Raw genomic sequence first — 18,058 nt, 5'->3', positions numbered from 1 at the left:
ATTGGCCCATTGTGGGGCGGGGCCGCCATTTGCCTAGCACATTCGCATTCTGTTTATGAATGCCTGGGCACGTGTTGTATTGGCCAATACTCATTTGATTTATGACCCACTGTACCCACAGTAAATTGTTTTTAAAGCATTCTGCTTCCGTTTATATCGTTTAACTTGCAAATTATGTTTTGATGTGGCTGCTAGTTTGTAAGACGACACTTCGGGCCAGCCTCTCCCAAAGGACGCAATGCGTTTATATGCTTGAAATTTTAGGTAACGCTTCATCTTAATAGCAGTTCTTGCCACCTAATCAGTTGTTCTCAAAATTGCTCAATTGCTGCAGCCCTTATGTTTTGTGAGTAGTTGCGCGCTTTTAATCCACTAGATGATCGCATTTATTTATCTTAATGATGGCGCTTTGTATCTCATGCTCACACAAGACAGCTAGATGCTGCGGTTACTTTCAATATATTTCAATTCACACATCAAAATTAAAAGCCAAAAGAAGTGCAACCACGCACGTGCAACACCAAGTGACACACACACACAATTTGTACTTCACGTACGTTCAGATTCAAAATGCAAGCTCAAACAAATAATTGAACGTAAGTGACAGACTAATTGCTTGAGGGAATACGAAATGGAAATTGTCGCCAAGGCGCATTTGCATTTGCATTTTCATTTAAATTTCATTTTGGTTTTAAATGCTGGAAAAGTTGACTCCAGATAAAGCAACAGATTTTGTTAATAAAAACAAGCATGAGCCCAAAAAAAAAACCAAATAAGACAGACAATAAATATTATTTCGTAACAAGAAACGAGCCAAGAATAATTTGCTTAAAGCAAAAAAAAAACAACTGCACAGAATGCAAATGATAAGAGGAAGAAGCATGTCCCAAAGGATAGAGAGAGAGAGAGGCTTCTGTAAAGGGGCTTATTATTCATGTATGTGTGTATGTATACAGATATGTATGAATGAATGTATGTATGTAAAATTGTATGCATGCATGCATGTATGCATGTATGTACAGCTTGTGTGCATGAATGTAAGTATGTATGTATGTACGAATGTATGAATGTATGTATGCATATATGTATTTACAATTTGTATGCATGTATGCATGTATGTATGTACAATTTGTATGCATGCATGTAAATATGTATGTACGTAGGTATGTATGTACGTATGTATGAATGTATGTATGTATGTTTGTATGCACAGCTTGCATGTATGAATGAATGTATGTATTTATGTATGAATGAATGTACAATTTAAATGCATGCATGCATGTATATATGTACAATTTGTATGCATGCATGTATGTGTGCTGCTCATTAGTATGCTTAACACATTGTTGGTAATATGTTTGCTGTACGTTGACGTAGTCAATGCTCGCGACCTTCACACACGTCAGCGCAATGTAAATAACAAATGTGCGCCGAAAAGTAAACTAAGCGTTTTGTCTGCCTGCTTTTCATGCTGCTGCCGTCGCGGAGAGTCACTTAAGCACTCGTGCATCAGGTAGCATCTCCTTCACCCACTCAGCCAGTCAGTCAGTCCGTCAGGCAGTCAGTCAGTCCGTCAGCCAGTTTGTCAGTGGGACGATAACACAAGCATGCTCTGAATGAGTAAACACATCTCTGTGTACTTCCTGAAAATTGAGACATGCACTTTAACGTAGATAATTCTGTATTCATTCACTGTCTCACTGTATAAATATTAAATAGGCTTGAGCGAAATTTCGTTACAGTTTTTTTTAATAATACAACATACTTTACTTAAGTGTTAAGAATCAAATATTAATTTATGGATTAAATTGCAGTTTGCGTCTGCCAAATTCAAGAAAACTAGGGATATGGACTTTATTCCAATTTGCTAGTTACTCAGAATAATTTAAGCAAGTGAGAGTATATTGCTCTCTTAATAATATTCGCGTATTTAACACATTAAATTATATCTCTCGGCTCAATTAAATTTTAATTACGTTTTGCCATTTGCTCGTTAATATCAATTTTACGTTTGAATAAATTTAAGAGAAATATTTCACTTACGTTCTCTCACTCCACCTTCCACAGCGCTTCCATTGCAGCAGTGTGAGGATGCGTCGCTGGAATGCATTTTTTTTTTGTTTTTGATTTGCACAAGAAGCGAACAAGGAATTAGCAAGCACTGGAAAACTAACTGTCATTGCACTTGGCTTGTCTGCTCTCCTTCTCTCACTCGCTGTTTGCCCGCCATCAAGACGGCGATCCGTTATTGAAAGCGTGGAATGAGAGAGAACGAAAACAAATTTAAGGCAATCGAAACAGCAAAAGGGTTTTGTATATTAGAAATTTGCACATTTCTTTTATTTTTGGAGAACACAAACACAACCAACACGACCTAAATAAATGCACTCAGAGCAGCTTCAGTTCGCGCGATCACACTCGATATTGTTAGTGGGAAAAATGCGCATTCTCTCTTGTTCTTTAGGTTAACTCTGCCAGCCACTTATTATTGTTACACGCGCGATGTTCACTTTACACATTTAAAAGATATAAATATAGTTTTTGCTTAGTTTTTGGCACAGCGCAATATCAGAATAAAAAAAACCATGCAGTTCCCCCGACGACGTCAGCTAACAAGGAACGATTTCCAACTGAGCGTGACGTTTCGGCTGCGGCGCTCCTGGCACCTAAATTCCAATCCGAATTCCAAGAGTTCACGAATTCGTACTGCAGGGAGCACGAAACTAGTTCCATTGGGAATTAAACTTGAATGCAGGCGCAATAATGTTGGCTGGCAGTTTAAGAGAGAAATGTCAAAGCTCAGATCGCTAAGGGAAATGCTGCTAAGAGCGCAAAGGGTAATTTTAATGCTGATCTATGGATAAACTTTTCCATCTTGTTATTTAATTCTTAAGTTCGACTATATTAAAATTACGATATTTAGTGTGGTTGTTTTAAGTAAGAAGTTTAGCTAAGATAAGCTTGCTATAAAAATAAATTCGCTCAAATTTCCCACAAATTTCCCCAACCGATAAGCTTGGCGCTTTTCAAGTTTAGCAAAGAGAAACAACAGAAAAGAGTCTACCAACCGGGATTCTAATATTCAAAACCATTCTACGGGAATATTGATAATTAATAGTATAAGAAATGAGCCTATAACTGGGCAGATTTCAACTAATTGATTAATGGAATAAGTTCAAAACACTTCAGTGCCAAAAAAATTATTTGTACGTTTTTCCTTAGCTAATAAATTTAGTTTAGTTGAAAGCGTAAATCAGGTCGTTGACCCACTTTGAAGGAACTGCAATGAAAGATTTGCAGCAGACATTTAGCCCCATTGACAGGCATTCGGACAGAAAGACAAAGGCGGGAGAAAGCGCTGAATATTGATATAAGCTATTTTTTACTCAAAAATTAGACCCTTTACAAAATTAACAGCCAATAAAAATTTGTTGTATTTAAAATAAACAGGGAACCCTTTTTGCCGAATTCGCGACACAACATTTAAAAGGGATCTTTTGTCATCTTCAAGGTCCACCGTCAAATTTACATTTAAATGTACGGAAAACAGAAATAAAGTAGGAAGCAGGCAAAGGGTCCTTGTCGGCTGGGCTTATATTTGTTTAGGTGCCGGAAGGAACGAAGAGAAAAAAAACTAGCCCCAGTTATTTGACATAATTCAAGAGCTGCTCATGGACAGATGCTTTAGGGCTTAAAGAGGCGCAAGATTGAGCCGCACGTGTGTAGATGTCGTACTGCAGTCATGCATATTTGGCCAGCAATGAGACAATGTTGAGCTAGGCGGCGCGGGGGGCTGCCTGGGCCCGGCTGAGCCCGATAATAAGCCTCTGCTGCCAGTGACTTCCTGGCATTGGCCATGCCAGAGTGGCTCTTGCTGCAGCCACGGCACATGCGCTACCACATCCTGCCACTGGCTTTGCATCCTCTCTATGCCCGTCTGACTTTTGGTCGGTTCTCCAAAGCCATCCTCTGCTAAAGAGATTTCCCCATTACAGTGTGTACGTGCCATAGAGTTTCATACATAAATTAATGCAGTCCAAAGTATTGTATTGTACACACACGCACACACACACTCAGAGACACGCGCTCAGAGGAAGCGAGACGCAGTCAGAAATGCTGCAGTGTAATTTCTCTTGTCGTTATTAAATTGAAAATTTCTCTCCATGACTTGTGTCTGTATCCTCAGCCACTGCCAAAGCTAGAGAAGTTGTCGAAGTAGACTTTTCTTTTTTTTTGGCAAATATATGCACTGCAGACTTTTGGTTATCTTATGGAACTACCCCTTTAAGTAGATGTCTGTGTGGTAGTAACTATTTGGGGTGGCAAAAGAAAATATGGGCACTGCATTTGCCAGGAGCTGACTGACAAACTGAATGACTGACGACTGACTGAGTAACTTACTAACTGATTGACTGACTGACTAACTTAATGACATGCCGAGTGACTGGCTGACTGACTGAATTACTAACTAGCTGACTGACTGATTGACTGATTGATTGAGTGACTGACCGACATATTGAGTAACTGACTGCTTGACTGACTAATTCACTAACTGACCAGCTGGGTAACTGACAAAGAGAGTGACTGACTGACTAAATAACTTACTAATTGATTGACTGACTGACTAACTTAATGACATGCCGAGTGACTGACTGACTGACTAATTCACTAACTGACAAGCAAATAACTGAAAAATCGAACTTACTAACTGATTGACTGACTGACTAACTAACTGATACACTGAGCGACTGGCTGACTGATTGAATTACTAACTAGCTGACTGACTGACTGACTGATTGATTGGCTGACTGACCGACATATTGAGTGACTGACTGCTTGACTGACTAATTCACTAACTGACAAGCTGGGTAACTCACAAAATGAGTGATTGACTGACTAAATAACTTACTAATTGATTGACTGACTGACTAACTTAAGGACATGCCGAGTGACTGGCTGACTGATTGAATTACTAACTAGCTGACTGACTGACTGACTGATTGACTGATTGATTGAGTGACTGACTGACATATTGAGTGACTGACTGCTTGACTGACTAATTCACTAGCTGACAAGCTGGGTAACTCACAAAATGAGTGATTGACTGACTAAATAACTTACTAATTGATTGACTGACTGACTAACTTAATGACATGCCGAGTGACTGACTGACTGATTGAATTACTACCTAGCTGACTGACTGATTGACTGATTGATTGAGTGACTGACCGACATATTGAGTGACTTACTAATTGATTGACTGACTGACTAACTTAATGACATGCCGAGTGACTGCTTGACTGACTAATTCACTAACTGACAAGCAAATAACTGAAAAATCGAACTTACTAACTGATTGACTGACTGACTAACTTACTGACACACTGAGTGACTGGCTAACTGATTGACTCATTGAATTACTAAATAACTGATTGACTGACTGAGTGACATACCGAGCGACTGGCTTACTGACTGACTAGATAATTAACTGACTGTCACACTAAGTGATTGGCGGACTGTTTGACTAATTGACTCAACTGGTTGCATGACTGACTGACATACAGAATAACTGCCTGCCTTAATGACAAACAGATTGACTGATGACTGATTGATTGACTGATTGATTGATTGAGTGACTAATTGATTGACTGTCTGAAGAACTAAATGACTGATTGACTAGTCGGCTGACTACCTCACTAAGTGATTGACTATATGACTGACTGATTAACTGTTTGACTGTCTGGCCGGCTGACTGACTGGCTTGCTGACTCGTTGACTGACTGATGACTAATCAACGCTATAAATATCTATTATATTTACAGTCGTTAACTTATATGATTTAATTCCTATGGCAAATTGATGGTAAACGTGTGAAACCTATCTTCCTATTGCCTTTAAGCCCAATGTTAAAGTTGTTTGTAAGTATTAATTGCAGAAAAGTTGCATGCAAATAGCACATGTGAGTGCTCTAGTTTCATTGTAACTTTTAAGATACCAGCAAAGTCTGCATTATTTTATTTCCAGACTTAAAGCAGAGCTTCTCTCACATGTGCCAACGTTTAGCAATACTCTACCATGGAGCATAGTCTTGTACAATTGCCAAAACTTGAAGCACTTAGCCTTATGGCTGTCAATTAATAGTTTTTCTTTGCTGCTGTCTTTTGCTTCTACTTTCAAACACTTTATGCTTCATTACACACAACAGCCACACAAATGCGCACATTCTGCCATCGAGCGAAACAAAATCAATTTAAGAAAAAAAAAGTTGTGCGTCAAAAATTGTTTGGCACTTGAGCAGCTGATGCCATGCCGTAAAGCCCATCAATTCAGCCTCCAGCTGGAAATAAAGTTTATCGGTTCGCATTTAAAAAATCGACATGCATATATAGATATATGTATGCTTATATGCTTTTAGCCCCTGATTGGCTGACTGATTGGTAATCAACGCCCTTAAAGCTGTAGATAAATTTTGTCCTCCTGAAAAATGAGTCTGACAAATATAGGAAATTTATAGAAAAGTTTGCATGAAACTTTTTTTATTGTAAATTGTTTGAAAACTTGCTTTACGTGTTGCGCAAAATTCACAAGCTGCATGTTTAAGTATCGCCTGTTCAAGTTCAAGTTAGATAGAAAATTAATTAAAATAAGTTTTAACGATTATGAAAAGTTTAATGAGTGCAACTTTTTGCCTAGATGAGTTTCATATTACTTGTAAATATCTATGTCAAATGTTATTTTAAACATGTTTCACTAGACATGGAGATTTACTCCCAGATGCAATTTCATACATCGCAAGCTGCACTGCAGATCAAGAGCCGCCCTTCTATGTAATTCTCACTGATACAACTGAGGCCTTTGATTCTCTCACACTAACTTGATCTTTTGTAGCCACATTCTCCCTCTCTCATGTTATTTCTGCTTCTTGCTTTCGTTTTTTTTTTTTTCTTTTTTTGTTTCTTTTTGTAATATAAATATGTTAAGACCCTTAGACCTGCACAGATACCCAGTTCTTAACTATCTCATTACGAAATTGCGTAAAGGCCTAAAGAGCCTGATTTATTGATGATATTTATGTATATATTTTTTCTTGGGCCCATTGCAAAAACATTTGCCAGCACAGTTAAAGCCGTCTGAAACGTTTTCCCACCTGGCTAAATTGGCTGACAGCCTTAGGCTCACAATGTTGGCAACATAATTCAATTGGATTTGCAAAGACTTTTGCATCTCAACGCCTTCAGCGGAAACTGTGTGCTTGAGCTGACCAATTTAAAGGGTAAAATGAAAACTTTTCCCTTTGCTAGCAACTTGGAGAATTGTTTTGGCTCAAGCTGTCATTGTCCCTTGTCCTTTGAGTTAGAGCTTGCTCGCAGCTTCGATATTAAAAGAAGCACCTTTTGGTAGGCCGTTTATTAACATAATCTTCATCGTGACCATAAATAATTTTAGTGTGGCTTCTTAAATTGCTATCGCAATATTAAAATTTAAACAACCCCTTTAGGATTGCATCGCCAGCCGAGTTGGGTAATTAAATGGCGTCAAATTAAATGTCTGCCAATTTATTGGCTCATTTGAGCTCTAATGTTGAGGCATTATCAGTTTTGTGCCAGAATCGTAATATGTTCAATGAGAGCCAAAGCAAAATTCAATTAGGCATATGCACGCATATATTTGGCGCATTATTTTCCAAATATCAATTTGTATGGGCAACAAGGAAGCAGCTTTACAAATGAGACTATAGAGAACCACAACTAGTCGACATTATCGTTAGGTATTTGTAATTAGAAATGTTATTTGGCTGTTGTTAGAGTAACAAAAGCAATAACAAACACAATGTATAGTTGCTCCATGAGCTGCAAAAAAATAGAAAATTATAATAAAGGATTTAATTCTAAATGGAATGCTGCACAAAACGTTCAAATTGCATACAATGAGAACTTTACATTATCTGTGGCACATAATTGTTCGCTCGATGTTTAATATTTACAATAACAACAATCAGTTTGGGACATGCGAGACCATGCGGCACATGCGGCGTATGCGTAACGCATGCGTCCATAATGATATGCATGCGAGTGTGTTTGTGTGTGTGTGCGTGTGCGTGGGAGTGTATATTTTTTGAGCATAAAAAAGCCCGCTTCTTTATGTACATACACATATGTAACTATATATACTGTGCTGGCTGCTAGCAGCCTCTCACTTTGGCACAACCGCGGCAACAGCTCGCTTTAAGGTTCAATTTGCTGCACACACAAATATTTCATTGTTGCCCTGGCGACTTTTTGGCAATGCCAACGGCTACGTTCCTGCTAGCCATCTGGTCTGGTCTGGCCCTGGCTGCATTTAACAAGTTTTGCATTGTGCTTTGATTACATAGCTATTGTTGTTGCCGGATTTGTTGTCATGGCTTTTGGCCGCCGCTTTGCTGTTTGCCATTTACGTCTTCGAATTGAATCAAGTTGGCGCGTTTCCGGCGCGCGCTTTCGCGCAGTCAGCTGGCAGCAGTCAAGTTTTTTCCGCCGGAAAACGCAGCATCCGTTTTTTATAAACTCTCAATTGTGCGCAAAGAAATCGCATGGCAAACAAGAAAAACTAAATGGACAGCTATTTTGACAGCATAAACCCACCGAAAACAGGTGTGGCAGGTCGACACCTCGACGCTTCTCTGACATTTTGAGTGGATTTGCTGTGACAGCTATGTGTCAAGCCTCTGTCCATCTGACCAGCTGGCAAGCCATGATTGACAGAAATATATCCAAAGCACACACAAATCGATTGAAAATACCTAACCTGAGCCTATTCATGGCTCATGGAATTTGTAATACTGCAAAGGGTATCTTTCTAGCCAGTACATGACTTTTTCCTTGCTGCCTTTTTATCTATGCAAAGCAGTCGACGCATTTTGGGTGGCTCGTTACATACAAATATGTAAAACAAGCCGCACATGAATGGCAACAGCAAAAACAACAGCCACAACAAGGACGACGACAACAACAGCCGTGACATGTGTACTCCATTTATTTTTATCTACCATTTTCTACTCATCTGTGGTTCGTGTTTTTCACAAAGCTCGCTGCTTTTAATTTTCATAAAATTGTGCGTGTGTGTGCGTGTGGGACCTTGTAATTTGTGATGTTGAGAGATATTTCCGAGTGGAAAACTCTACGTTTATTGTAATCCCCTCTCCTATCTTCCGGTGATGCCGATCGACAAACGACAAATTGTCGCCATTCTTGCCATCCTTTCTATCAAATTATCGATTACAAAATCGATAAAAATCGATGTTTAGCTTCGTTTTTTTTTGGTTCATAATAACTAGCCTCGACAAATTCATTCGTGTTTCCCGTAAAAGTTATAAGAATATCTCGACTTATGAATTCTTTATAGACTTTACGATGACATTCACCAAACATTTCAGACATTTCCTGTAGTTTCCTTAAAAAATTATAACAAATAAATATTCCTTAAAATATTATAATTATATATTAATCTGTGCATAAGAGAATGGACTTTTATCGAGCGTTTATTGTCTCAGACAGACAGACAGACATTGATAAATCAACTCAGTTTCTTCCATTGCTCAAGTACACATATATATATATACATATATATTTCTTTATGTTTTCGCAAATGCCTCATTTAGCCAGTTAAATTAGTTTGCACATCTTTAATATGCACTTATTTTATTTGCCAGCCAGTTGGCATATATAATAGAATTTTCTTTAATTTCTTTTTGGGACTTACCACATTTATTCACCAAATTTCCTCAAACAGACCTTTGCAGCCGCTAAATGTGGAACGGGATTTGGTTTTCTATGAATTTTACAGCGTACATTTATGCACCATGAATACGATGGGCCATTAATTAAAAGCGACCCAGTCGCTTGACCATTTTGCGGTCGTGTTTAGTGGCCATAGATGGTTGCCCGAAAATATGGTTGTGTCTGTGTGTGTGTGTGAGTGTGTGTGAAGCAACACAGAAGCAACCAGTTTGTGCAAATTGAACACGATGCGGCAGCAGGAGCAGCCTTTTAAATTATATTATGCTGCAAATTGAGCTGCAATATGCTGTTTTACCCAAAATAATAATTCTTGTTAAATCCATAATTTAGATATTATAAGCTTTAAAATCAAGCTTCCATTGACGGTGGGTTCAAAATGGTTCAGTTGTAGCCGAGAGAAGTAGGCACCTCCAAGCCCAATTAGTATATATTCCTGTGAAGCAAAAACGATTTATGTCCAATTATATGTAGCTCTTGCCGCAATTCGATAAAAAGGGATATATATATAAACATTTTTAAAAATATCTCACAGGCAACAGAAGTTCTTTTAAATTATGCGTCGATTTAGCTTAGCTTTCTTTTTGCTGGCTTGGCTTAGGGTTCTGTTCATAGCAGAATATCAATTTGAATTCCGTTTTCTAACTAAAAATCCTTATTTTTAAATATGCCTTAACCACTTCGTCATATACACGTATTACCCTCAATGTATTTTCCTTCAGTTAGGAATCACATGCGGCAATTGCTGGAGGCAAACCGCGGACAGGGGATCCTGGTAAAAGCGATTTGTCAGTGCTGTCCAAGTTGCAGCAGGCTTGTTTCCTGCGCTGGCCAGCATCACGTGAGCAACCAAATGACATTTCAGTGCATTCACTTGAGTCTCGAACAGTTGGTCGACATGGGACGAATGCTGTGTAATTTATTATGGACTCCCAACTGTCCTGACAGGTGCATGTCACGTTGCGTCACGCACGCATTTCCATTTGCTGTCCATGGCCGTCATAAATAACAATTGAGTCTGAGTGAAAGGAACTGCAGATCATATCGAGCAAACGACCGGACAAATAGCAATGCTCAGCGAGAGAAATGGTAATGGCCTAAGGGCCAGCTTTGAGGTAAACTTTGTTGCGTAACTATTTGGGCCAGTGCGAAATGCTGCGTTAGCTGAAACCACTTGCCACGCACTTTTAACAGTGTTAAGCCCAGTAGGATGCAGCAAGTGTCGCCAACTGAAAAGCGCTGCCGGAAATTGTGCCATCAACTTTGTCCCAACACCTTTTACAACCAGGTTAACCCCACTCGCTGCCTATCAGGCACTTTCCCGAACTGAAGTTGTGGCACTTTCGCCAGAGTGCAGGCATGCAGGATTAAAACAGAACACTTTATCATTAAAAGCCTGACAGGCAACGAAATAAGTTTCACTGTCAGCACCAGTTGCCACATGGGCAAGGACGACGTCGTCGTCATGGACCGAAATTTTAATGGACGTGCCACAAAATTGTGCAACGCCTTGCGTGCGCTTGAATGCGAAACGAAAAAACTCTTATAAATAAACTTTCACACATTTATATAAAACAATTATGAAAATCAAAGCGAGCGGGCGAGCAAAGCGGCCGCATTTTGGAGCAGATGCTGATCTCCACCCATTAAGGGTATGGGGCGCAAGGAAAAAATTAAATAATGTCCATTGCAAATTTGAAAGGTTTTACAGCTACCTCTTAAGCTGCTGAAAGTTTTGCTCTATATATATATTTACATAAAACTATCGATTGAAAATACGTCAGTCAAATTTTGACAAAACTGACGATCCACATTGAATTTACCCAAAATAATCTGCATATATTTCAATTTGCTGTTGACCAACAGCTTCACACCAAATACGTGACGGGATTCGCTTCCAAACAGCATTGCGATGACGTGCCAGAAACTTGGCCAACAGCTCAAAGCAGCTGCTACAAAATATGTGGGACAGCCAGTGTCCAGACGCTGTAGCGGGTGTCAACTGTAACCGATATGCACCAAGCCAATCAGAGCAGACTGGGCAACTGGACGTATACGCAATATTTGCTGTTAGTCCAATCTGTAAATACGTTGTAGATGAAAATAAAAATAAAAGAATATTTGCATCATATTGAAACATTTAATTTCATTTGATTCTAATTGTTTACAGCCAGATTCATTATCTCATTTACAATCTTATCTAATTTCAGTTTAACAACTAAATTTTGTACACACGATTTTGTTTGTCCTAATTGGTGTTCCATATCTAGATCGTGTAAAAATCTGTCTGGATTAAAATGTTTCTCTTAAGACTGGTCTACGGGAAGTCTTAATTCTGTCAAGATACGGGGAAAAAATATTTCTATATGTACAGCCCTACGGTTTGTAGTTTGTATGTGTGAATAAATAAGTTAAGAATCTAATATATATAAAGTCTGGGGAAAATCTGTTAACTGAGTGGAAAATTATGTGATGCTATGGAACTATTTGGGTTGTTCTGGGCAGGCCATTTGGTACAGGAACTGGACTAGAGTTCGGGTTGGCCGTCCAGTCATCCGTCCGGCAGCCAGATACGGAATTAGTCCGAACTTTGTCAGCAGTCCGGTGCCGTATGTATCCAAATGAGCCCAGTCGCTGCATGGTACCAGTTCGTGGAGGACGGCAGCCGCCAAACAGGATGAGGCTTCGCCAGATCCATCGTTAGCCAAGTCATAGCTTAGATTCTCAGCCACACGATCTTTGTAGAATCTCCACAGTGGGAAACGCCACAACCTATCTCCTGTGAGCGAGCCGGCCCGTTGGAATTGCTTCCAAATGTAATGCGAATTGGACCAGATGCCGGTAGCCCCGCCGCCAACGGCCTTCCTGATACCAATACACATGGAGCCAACATCGACCACAAGTCGTGGCTTGTAGGTCATCTGGCCATATAGCATTGGATCTGCAACGACGACCACTCCAGTCCGGCTAACATTTCGCACAGCCATAGATTTGGCATTCAGCAGGGTGACAACGTCGCCCGGCTTGCACGACATGCCCGATGGAAGGTTTTCGCATAGTGGCAGAATTGCCGTGATGTTAATGGGTAACGACAGGGCAGCAGCAGCACGCATGGCTGCCAGGATAACCGCGGCACCCGTTAAATCACCGCGGAACTCGTCCATACCATCACATTGTCGCAGATTGATACCACCTGAATTGAAGGTAATGCCCGGTCCAACCAGAAGGATAGGCTTGTCCTCTGGCGCTGTACCACAGTAGGCAATCTCTAGCAGTACAGGCGGCTCACATGAGCCCTTGGCAATCATTAGGAATGAATTGAGGCGCTGTTGCTCGATCCATTCCATTGTTCGCACCTCAACGGTGATGCCGCAAGGGCATAACGCATCCACAGCAGCCTGAGCAAATATCGTTGGTGTCATGCAGTTGGCGGGCGCATCGGACAAACGTCTGGCTAGGTTCTGTGCTTCCGCTTTGAACAAGCCACGAGTCCACGAATCCATGTCAGGGGATCCGTGCAGCTCCAGCTTGGGCACAACTTGACGATACTTCTTTGCCAGGTTCTCATCATAACGCCAAACAGCGAGGGCAGCTCCTTCAGCTGCCTGCTCAGGATAGTCCATATTGTCCACATGCACCTCGATACACTTCAGTGCCTGCAGGGATCGGGCGCCAATGCCAGCAGCAACGCGAACATTCTCCATGCCCTCGTCAAGCATTTCCAGCTCGTTGAAGGCGATGCCTTCAAGGCCCAGCCCAACCACGCAAATTGATCGAAAATCTGAATCCACATTATTGAATACCTTGCCGCGCCCAAGGCGACCTGTTATTTTCGTTTCACAAATCAGCTCGGACAACTTGCCCTGCACACGATCATCGAACTTCTCGCCTGCTGGTGTCAGTCTTGGTCCTTTTCCGCTCTCCTTTTCGTACAGGCCCAAGATGATGCCCTTGCCGCCTTGCTTATTGGCCTCGCAGGATGCATAGCGCAGTAGGCTAGTCCTGTTCCAGCGCAGGGGATCAATGAGTCTCAGGGTCCTTGCCAGAGACGGTGTATACAGCATACGGAGTTGTCCACGCAGGGAATGCATCCTGATCGCTGGATTGATATTAGATTTAAATTTTTCCTGAATAAATTTCGCGCTCTCAAAGGATTGTTTATTCTCAGATTTAGGTACTTGACTACGCGGTAAAAGTTTTATCATAAAAAAAATAAATAAAAATTTTACTAGATCTTTGAACTCTACGTAAAAAAACTAACGAATGATTGCCGGGACATAAATAACTAAACTGGAGACGTGTTATTAACTGAAATGCAAAACGAAATATAGATTAGGCATATGTGTACAGTTCGTAGGAAAACTTCAAGGCCTACTAAGCCAAATCAAAATTTAAAACATTTTCCTAGGCATTCTATGATCATGTATATTCTGTATGTGCATGAAATCTCAACGTTGCTTTTGTTTATTTGTTTTTTTTTTGTGGTTATTTTATGCATTAACTTTTTAAATATTTTCTACAATTTCTACGGATAGATAGAGAACATGATATATAACAATATGTGCATACCAAACACAGCAAAAACAACTCAAACTACTCTAGTCGGGAGTGCCAGACCCTACAAGTTCCTATATCAAGGGATATACTCTAGCATTATAAAAACGAAATTGAAAACAAGTAAGAATGATCTACTATCTACTATCTATCTTCTACCAAAAGCAGATAACCCTTGACTAGAATTATAAAAACAATCTTAAGCTCTTTTGGGTCGAGTGTTCGACTTCAAAATCTTCGGTACCGCTCAGTCAATATATTATTTAAGTTGTGGGCGGAAATGAAAACCTGGTTATTCGTATTGCTAACGAGCATATATTGCTGTCGGGTTAAACCTTCTCAAAATCAATTTTTAAAACTACTTTGAAAATTCGAAGAATCTTCAAATAAACAAAAATAAATAATAAACTCAAATTGTGCATTGCAGACGGATGCACAGGGATGGACATCATAATGATATAATGAAAATGGGAGAAAAAATTACAATTTTTTTCGCATGGTAAGCGTGGAGTGTATAGACCTCTGGTTAAACTATCTTCGGGTCTTTTATGGGGTCGGGGACATGCCTTCTTCTGCCTGTTACACAACTATTATATCATATTTTAACCATTTTCAATGGTTTTCGGCTATAGTTAGAGAGCAGGAGATACATTGAATATTCCACCGTAATGATAAGTGGCAACAAATCTCAATTTGAAATTCTTGAATTGGGCTTAAGAGGAAAGCTAGGTGTATCAATTTGAAATTTCTCAGAAATGGGATCATGGGAAGAAGAAGTTTCTACATTTAAACAAAATTATAAAATGTTGGAAAAGTTTAAATTTTGCCCTCTTTTCTGTCTGCCACTATGGATAAAAGCCTCTCCTAAAGCTAGAAACTTGAAAGAATATAATTGCTCAAAGCCTTTGCCTTAACTTTGCCAAAACGTATACCACAGAGTTTTACAAGCTACTATAAGTATTCCTCCACTATGAACAAGAGCCTCGCCTGAAGCTGGACTTAAAATATCTTTGCCTCATTACAAGTGAAATCAATAGCAGAGTATTGTGCAGTCGGCTACAACCCACAAGCGGGTTGCATTAGATGCAAGAGCTTTCAAAACGTATACCAAAGATTTTTACAAAGTATAATCATTCTTAAATATTACAAGTGCAATTTGCAAACTTACCAGATACTCAAAACGAAAAACAATAAATCGGAACAGTCCTTTAGGTGCGCGATATGTCGATAGGACCTCGGTAATTATTTGAATTCCTTTGTGCGTGATTGCGTTATCCTTTGATGTATTCGTAACTGATATATTCGCGGTTCGGTGTTATCACAGCAAAAGTACACAGTTTGAAATTGTTTAAGTTTTGTTAATTTTTGTGTGAAACGATTTGGAATATTCGTTGTGAATAATGATTAGATATTAGACCTTACATAGTTATAAAGGGCTGCTATGTTTAAAAACATTTTAAAAACTTTTTCGTAACCAGCTCGACACACAAGAGATGAGATTTGTATTCGTTAAACGTAGAAAAGTAAAATCAGTCTTTTATGTTAAGAATTTGCCACAAATCGTAAGAGGAATCGCTGCATTATATTTATGTGGCCAACTTTCGCTTCTGATGCTGGCAAAATCTTCAAATGGAGACAGGCGCCTGTTTTATATTCAAATAATTGTCAAAATATTGCGCAAAAGTTTTTACGTTGCGGCCGACGAGAAAAGTTCATATTTCCCTTGTGACCGAACAACTTTTATCAACATCCAACTGCCTGGATGCGGAAAAACTGAAGTTCATAAAAAGTTGTTATTTGCATATATTTGTTATTGTTGCTGTTGTTATGGTCGATTGATGCAGTTTTATTATTCAACTAAAATGGAAAACAGATATAAATGAAGAGTGAAATCTACAAATAATTTTGAAACAAATGATTTTCGGATTTTTGGTTTTTATAGCCCATTCATTCATCTCCGACAAACAGATTGCTCTCGTAGTTAATATAGTTAGCGTGCGATGCGGTTAAGGTTACGACGGCGCCATGAAATTGAAGCAGGTATGATCCAATTATGTTTGTCAACAAACTTTGCAGATAGAGCATCTGAAGCCGGACATATAGTAAAAGCACCTCCGGCAGCGAGGTGCAAAAGTGACGCATAACCAGATTCAGTTGGGCATAATTGCAGAATTCATGGAACAGAAGTGTCAGAGTCCATGGCGCACCAAACCAAGCAAAGTGGCGCATTGGAAACAGTTGCCAGCTGGTCGGTAGTTTGCCTCTTCGACGAAACCAATCCAATTTGACTTCAGCTGCTGCAGATATCCTAACATTATTATTTGGGTCTGGCAGCCGGTATCTAATCTTTGCATTATCGACTTCCCGCTGGCAGCGCCAAAACCCAAACAAAAGCAATGCCGTATTCATGACCGCCTGCCACAGCATTGTATGATGATATTCATAGCCCACGTACAGATTCAGTTTTCGGGTGAGTTGTAGATTGATGGTTTTGATGCTGGCATTGGCCTCGATAGTGGGCTTTAAATGGGCACAGATGTGCACGAGGGTTAGGGCCAAAAATAAGCCAACATACGACAATTTAGAGATCATTTCATCGGAATTTCCTTTAGAATTTGAATTTAATTTTTTAAATGCTTTGTTGACTTTTTTGACAAAGTCCCGACAAGTTACAACGAATCAATATGAAACTTTGTTTTCGCCGCCTGCGCCGCATCTTCCCATACGAAGCAATTAACTATTTGCCTTTAAACAGCGCATCTACAATATACTCTGTAATAACTTGTGTCAGGCCATCGCGATTGCTTCTGGTCACATGGAAGGTGACTGCATCAGGTGAGCTCTTAAGACGTTCCACGATCGGAATGGGTTGACGCGTACGTAACGGTATGGTGACTAGAATGGGCTGCTTTTGCTTAAGCAATTCACTGACGGCAGCTTCAAAGCGATTGCTTAACAGCTCCATTTTCCCGATTTCATCAATCAGCAGCAGTTGTTGCGATCGGGGGTCGACTCTCAGAGTTGACAACGCCAGATCCTCGAAATCGCTTACATATACAGCATATTTGCCCAGCCTGGGCCGGCGTAGATTATCCGCTGGACACTCACGTGCCAGAATTCCACGTGTTCCGTTCACAGTAACCACGTCGAATCCAATCCGCTGGCCATTCGCTCTTACCTCCTCTGTGTAAAAGCCGGCCAGTTTGCTGTGGACGCTCAATGCGGTGCATAGTTTGCGTATAAGCGTAGTCTTACCGACTCCTGCAGAAACATTAATTTCACTTGTAAATTAACAAATATTCCCTCACCTGGCTGTCCAGTTATAATAAAAGCCGTTATTTGTGTGTTTTGCATGTTTACGTCAGACTATTTGTCTCTCAAAAGTTTGCAGGCGTGGAAAGCTTTGTGCAGGCGATTGGCAGCCTTGTGGTCCCACGTTATAATTCTATATATACTCTGCTTGAATGGCCATCGAATATAAAACACATTATTAAATTGATTCGAATCACCAATTACTACGAAATTATACTTGAGCTGGCATCGAGTGTCACGGGTATTAGTCGATAGAATTGTGCGTAAAAAATCGCTGACCTATCGATATATCGCATAAAGTTTTGTCAATTTTAGCCTTGGCAATTTTAGTGCACAAAAGAATGTAAGAATGTATGAAAGAATTGATTATCATATTTACAAATGATTATTTATAAAATTTACATTTTGCATTTATT

The 18,058-nt window shown here is 39.8% G+C and overlaps 2 protein-coding genes across 4 annotated transcripts; both read right to left on the bottom strand.

The window, feature by feature from the left end:
- Window positions 1–11,896: 11,896 nt before the first annotated feature.
- S-Lap3 (Sperm-Leucylaminopeptidase 3) lies at window positions 11,897–15,716 on the bottom strand. 2 transcript variants are annotated; one of them, XM_070208576.1, is made up of 2 exons: window positions 15,499–15,716; window positions 11,897–13,875 (listed from the first exon to the last, which is right to left on the bottom strand). In XM_070208576.1, the coding sequence occupies exon 2, from the start codon at window positions 13,865–13,867 to the stop codon at window positions 12,260–12,262; it is 1,608 nt and encodes a 535-aa protein (XP_070064677.1). In that variant the 5' UTR covers window positions 13,868–13,875; window positions 15,499–15,716; the 3' UTR covers window positions 11,897–12,259. The 2 variants fall into 2 exon arrangements, with proteins under 2 accessions (XP_070064677.1, XP_015031386.1); XM_015175900.3 differs by having other exon boundaries at window positions 11,897–14,084; window positions 15,499–15,713.
- A 1,204-nt stretch (window positions 15,717–16,920) lies between these two features.
- LOC6623612 (nucleoside-triphosphatase THEP1) lies at window positions 16,921–17,891 on the bottom strand. Of its 2 annotated transcripts, XM_015175899.3 has the most exons (3): window positions 17,860–17,891; window positions 17,639–17,786; window positions 16,921–17,591 (listed from the first exon to the last, which is right to left on the bottom strand). In XM_015175899.3, the coding sequence occupies exons 2-3, from the start codon at window positions 17,682–17,684 to the stop codon at window positions 17,068–17,070; spliced, it is 570 nt and encodes a 189-aa protein (XP_015031385.1). In that variant the 5' UTR covers window positions 17,685–17,786; window positions 17,860–17,891; the 3' UTR covers window positions 16,921–17,067. The 2 variants fall into 2 exon arrangements, with proteins under 2 accessions (XP_015031385.1, XP_070064678.1); XM_070208577.1 differs by lacking the exon at window positions 17,860–17,891 and having other exon boundaries at window positions 17,639–17,844.
- Between the last annotated feature and the right edge of the window lie 167 nt (window positions 17,892–18,058).

The sequence above is a fragment of the Drosophila virilis genome, chromosome 3 (genome assembly GCF_030788295.1).
Source record: "Drosophila virilis strain 15010-1051.87 chromosome 3, Dvir_AGI_RSII-ME, whole genome shotgun sequence".
Taxonomy (NCBI): domain Eukaryota; kingdom Metazoa; phylum Arthropoda; class Insecta; order Diptera; family Drosophilidae; genus Drosophila; species Drosophila virilis.
The sequence above is the reverse complement of the archived record's forward strand: the minus strand, read 5'-3'. Positions and strand labels throughout refer to the sequence as shown.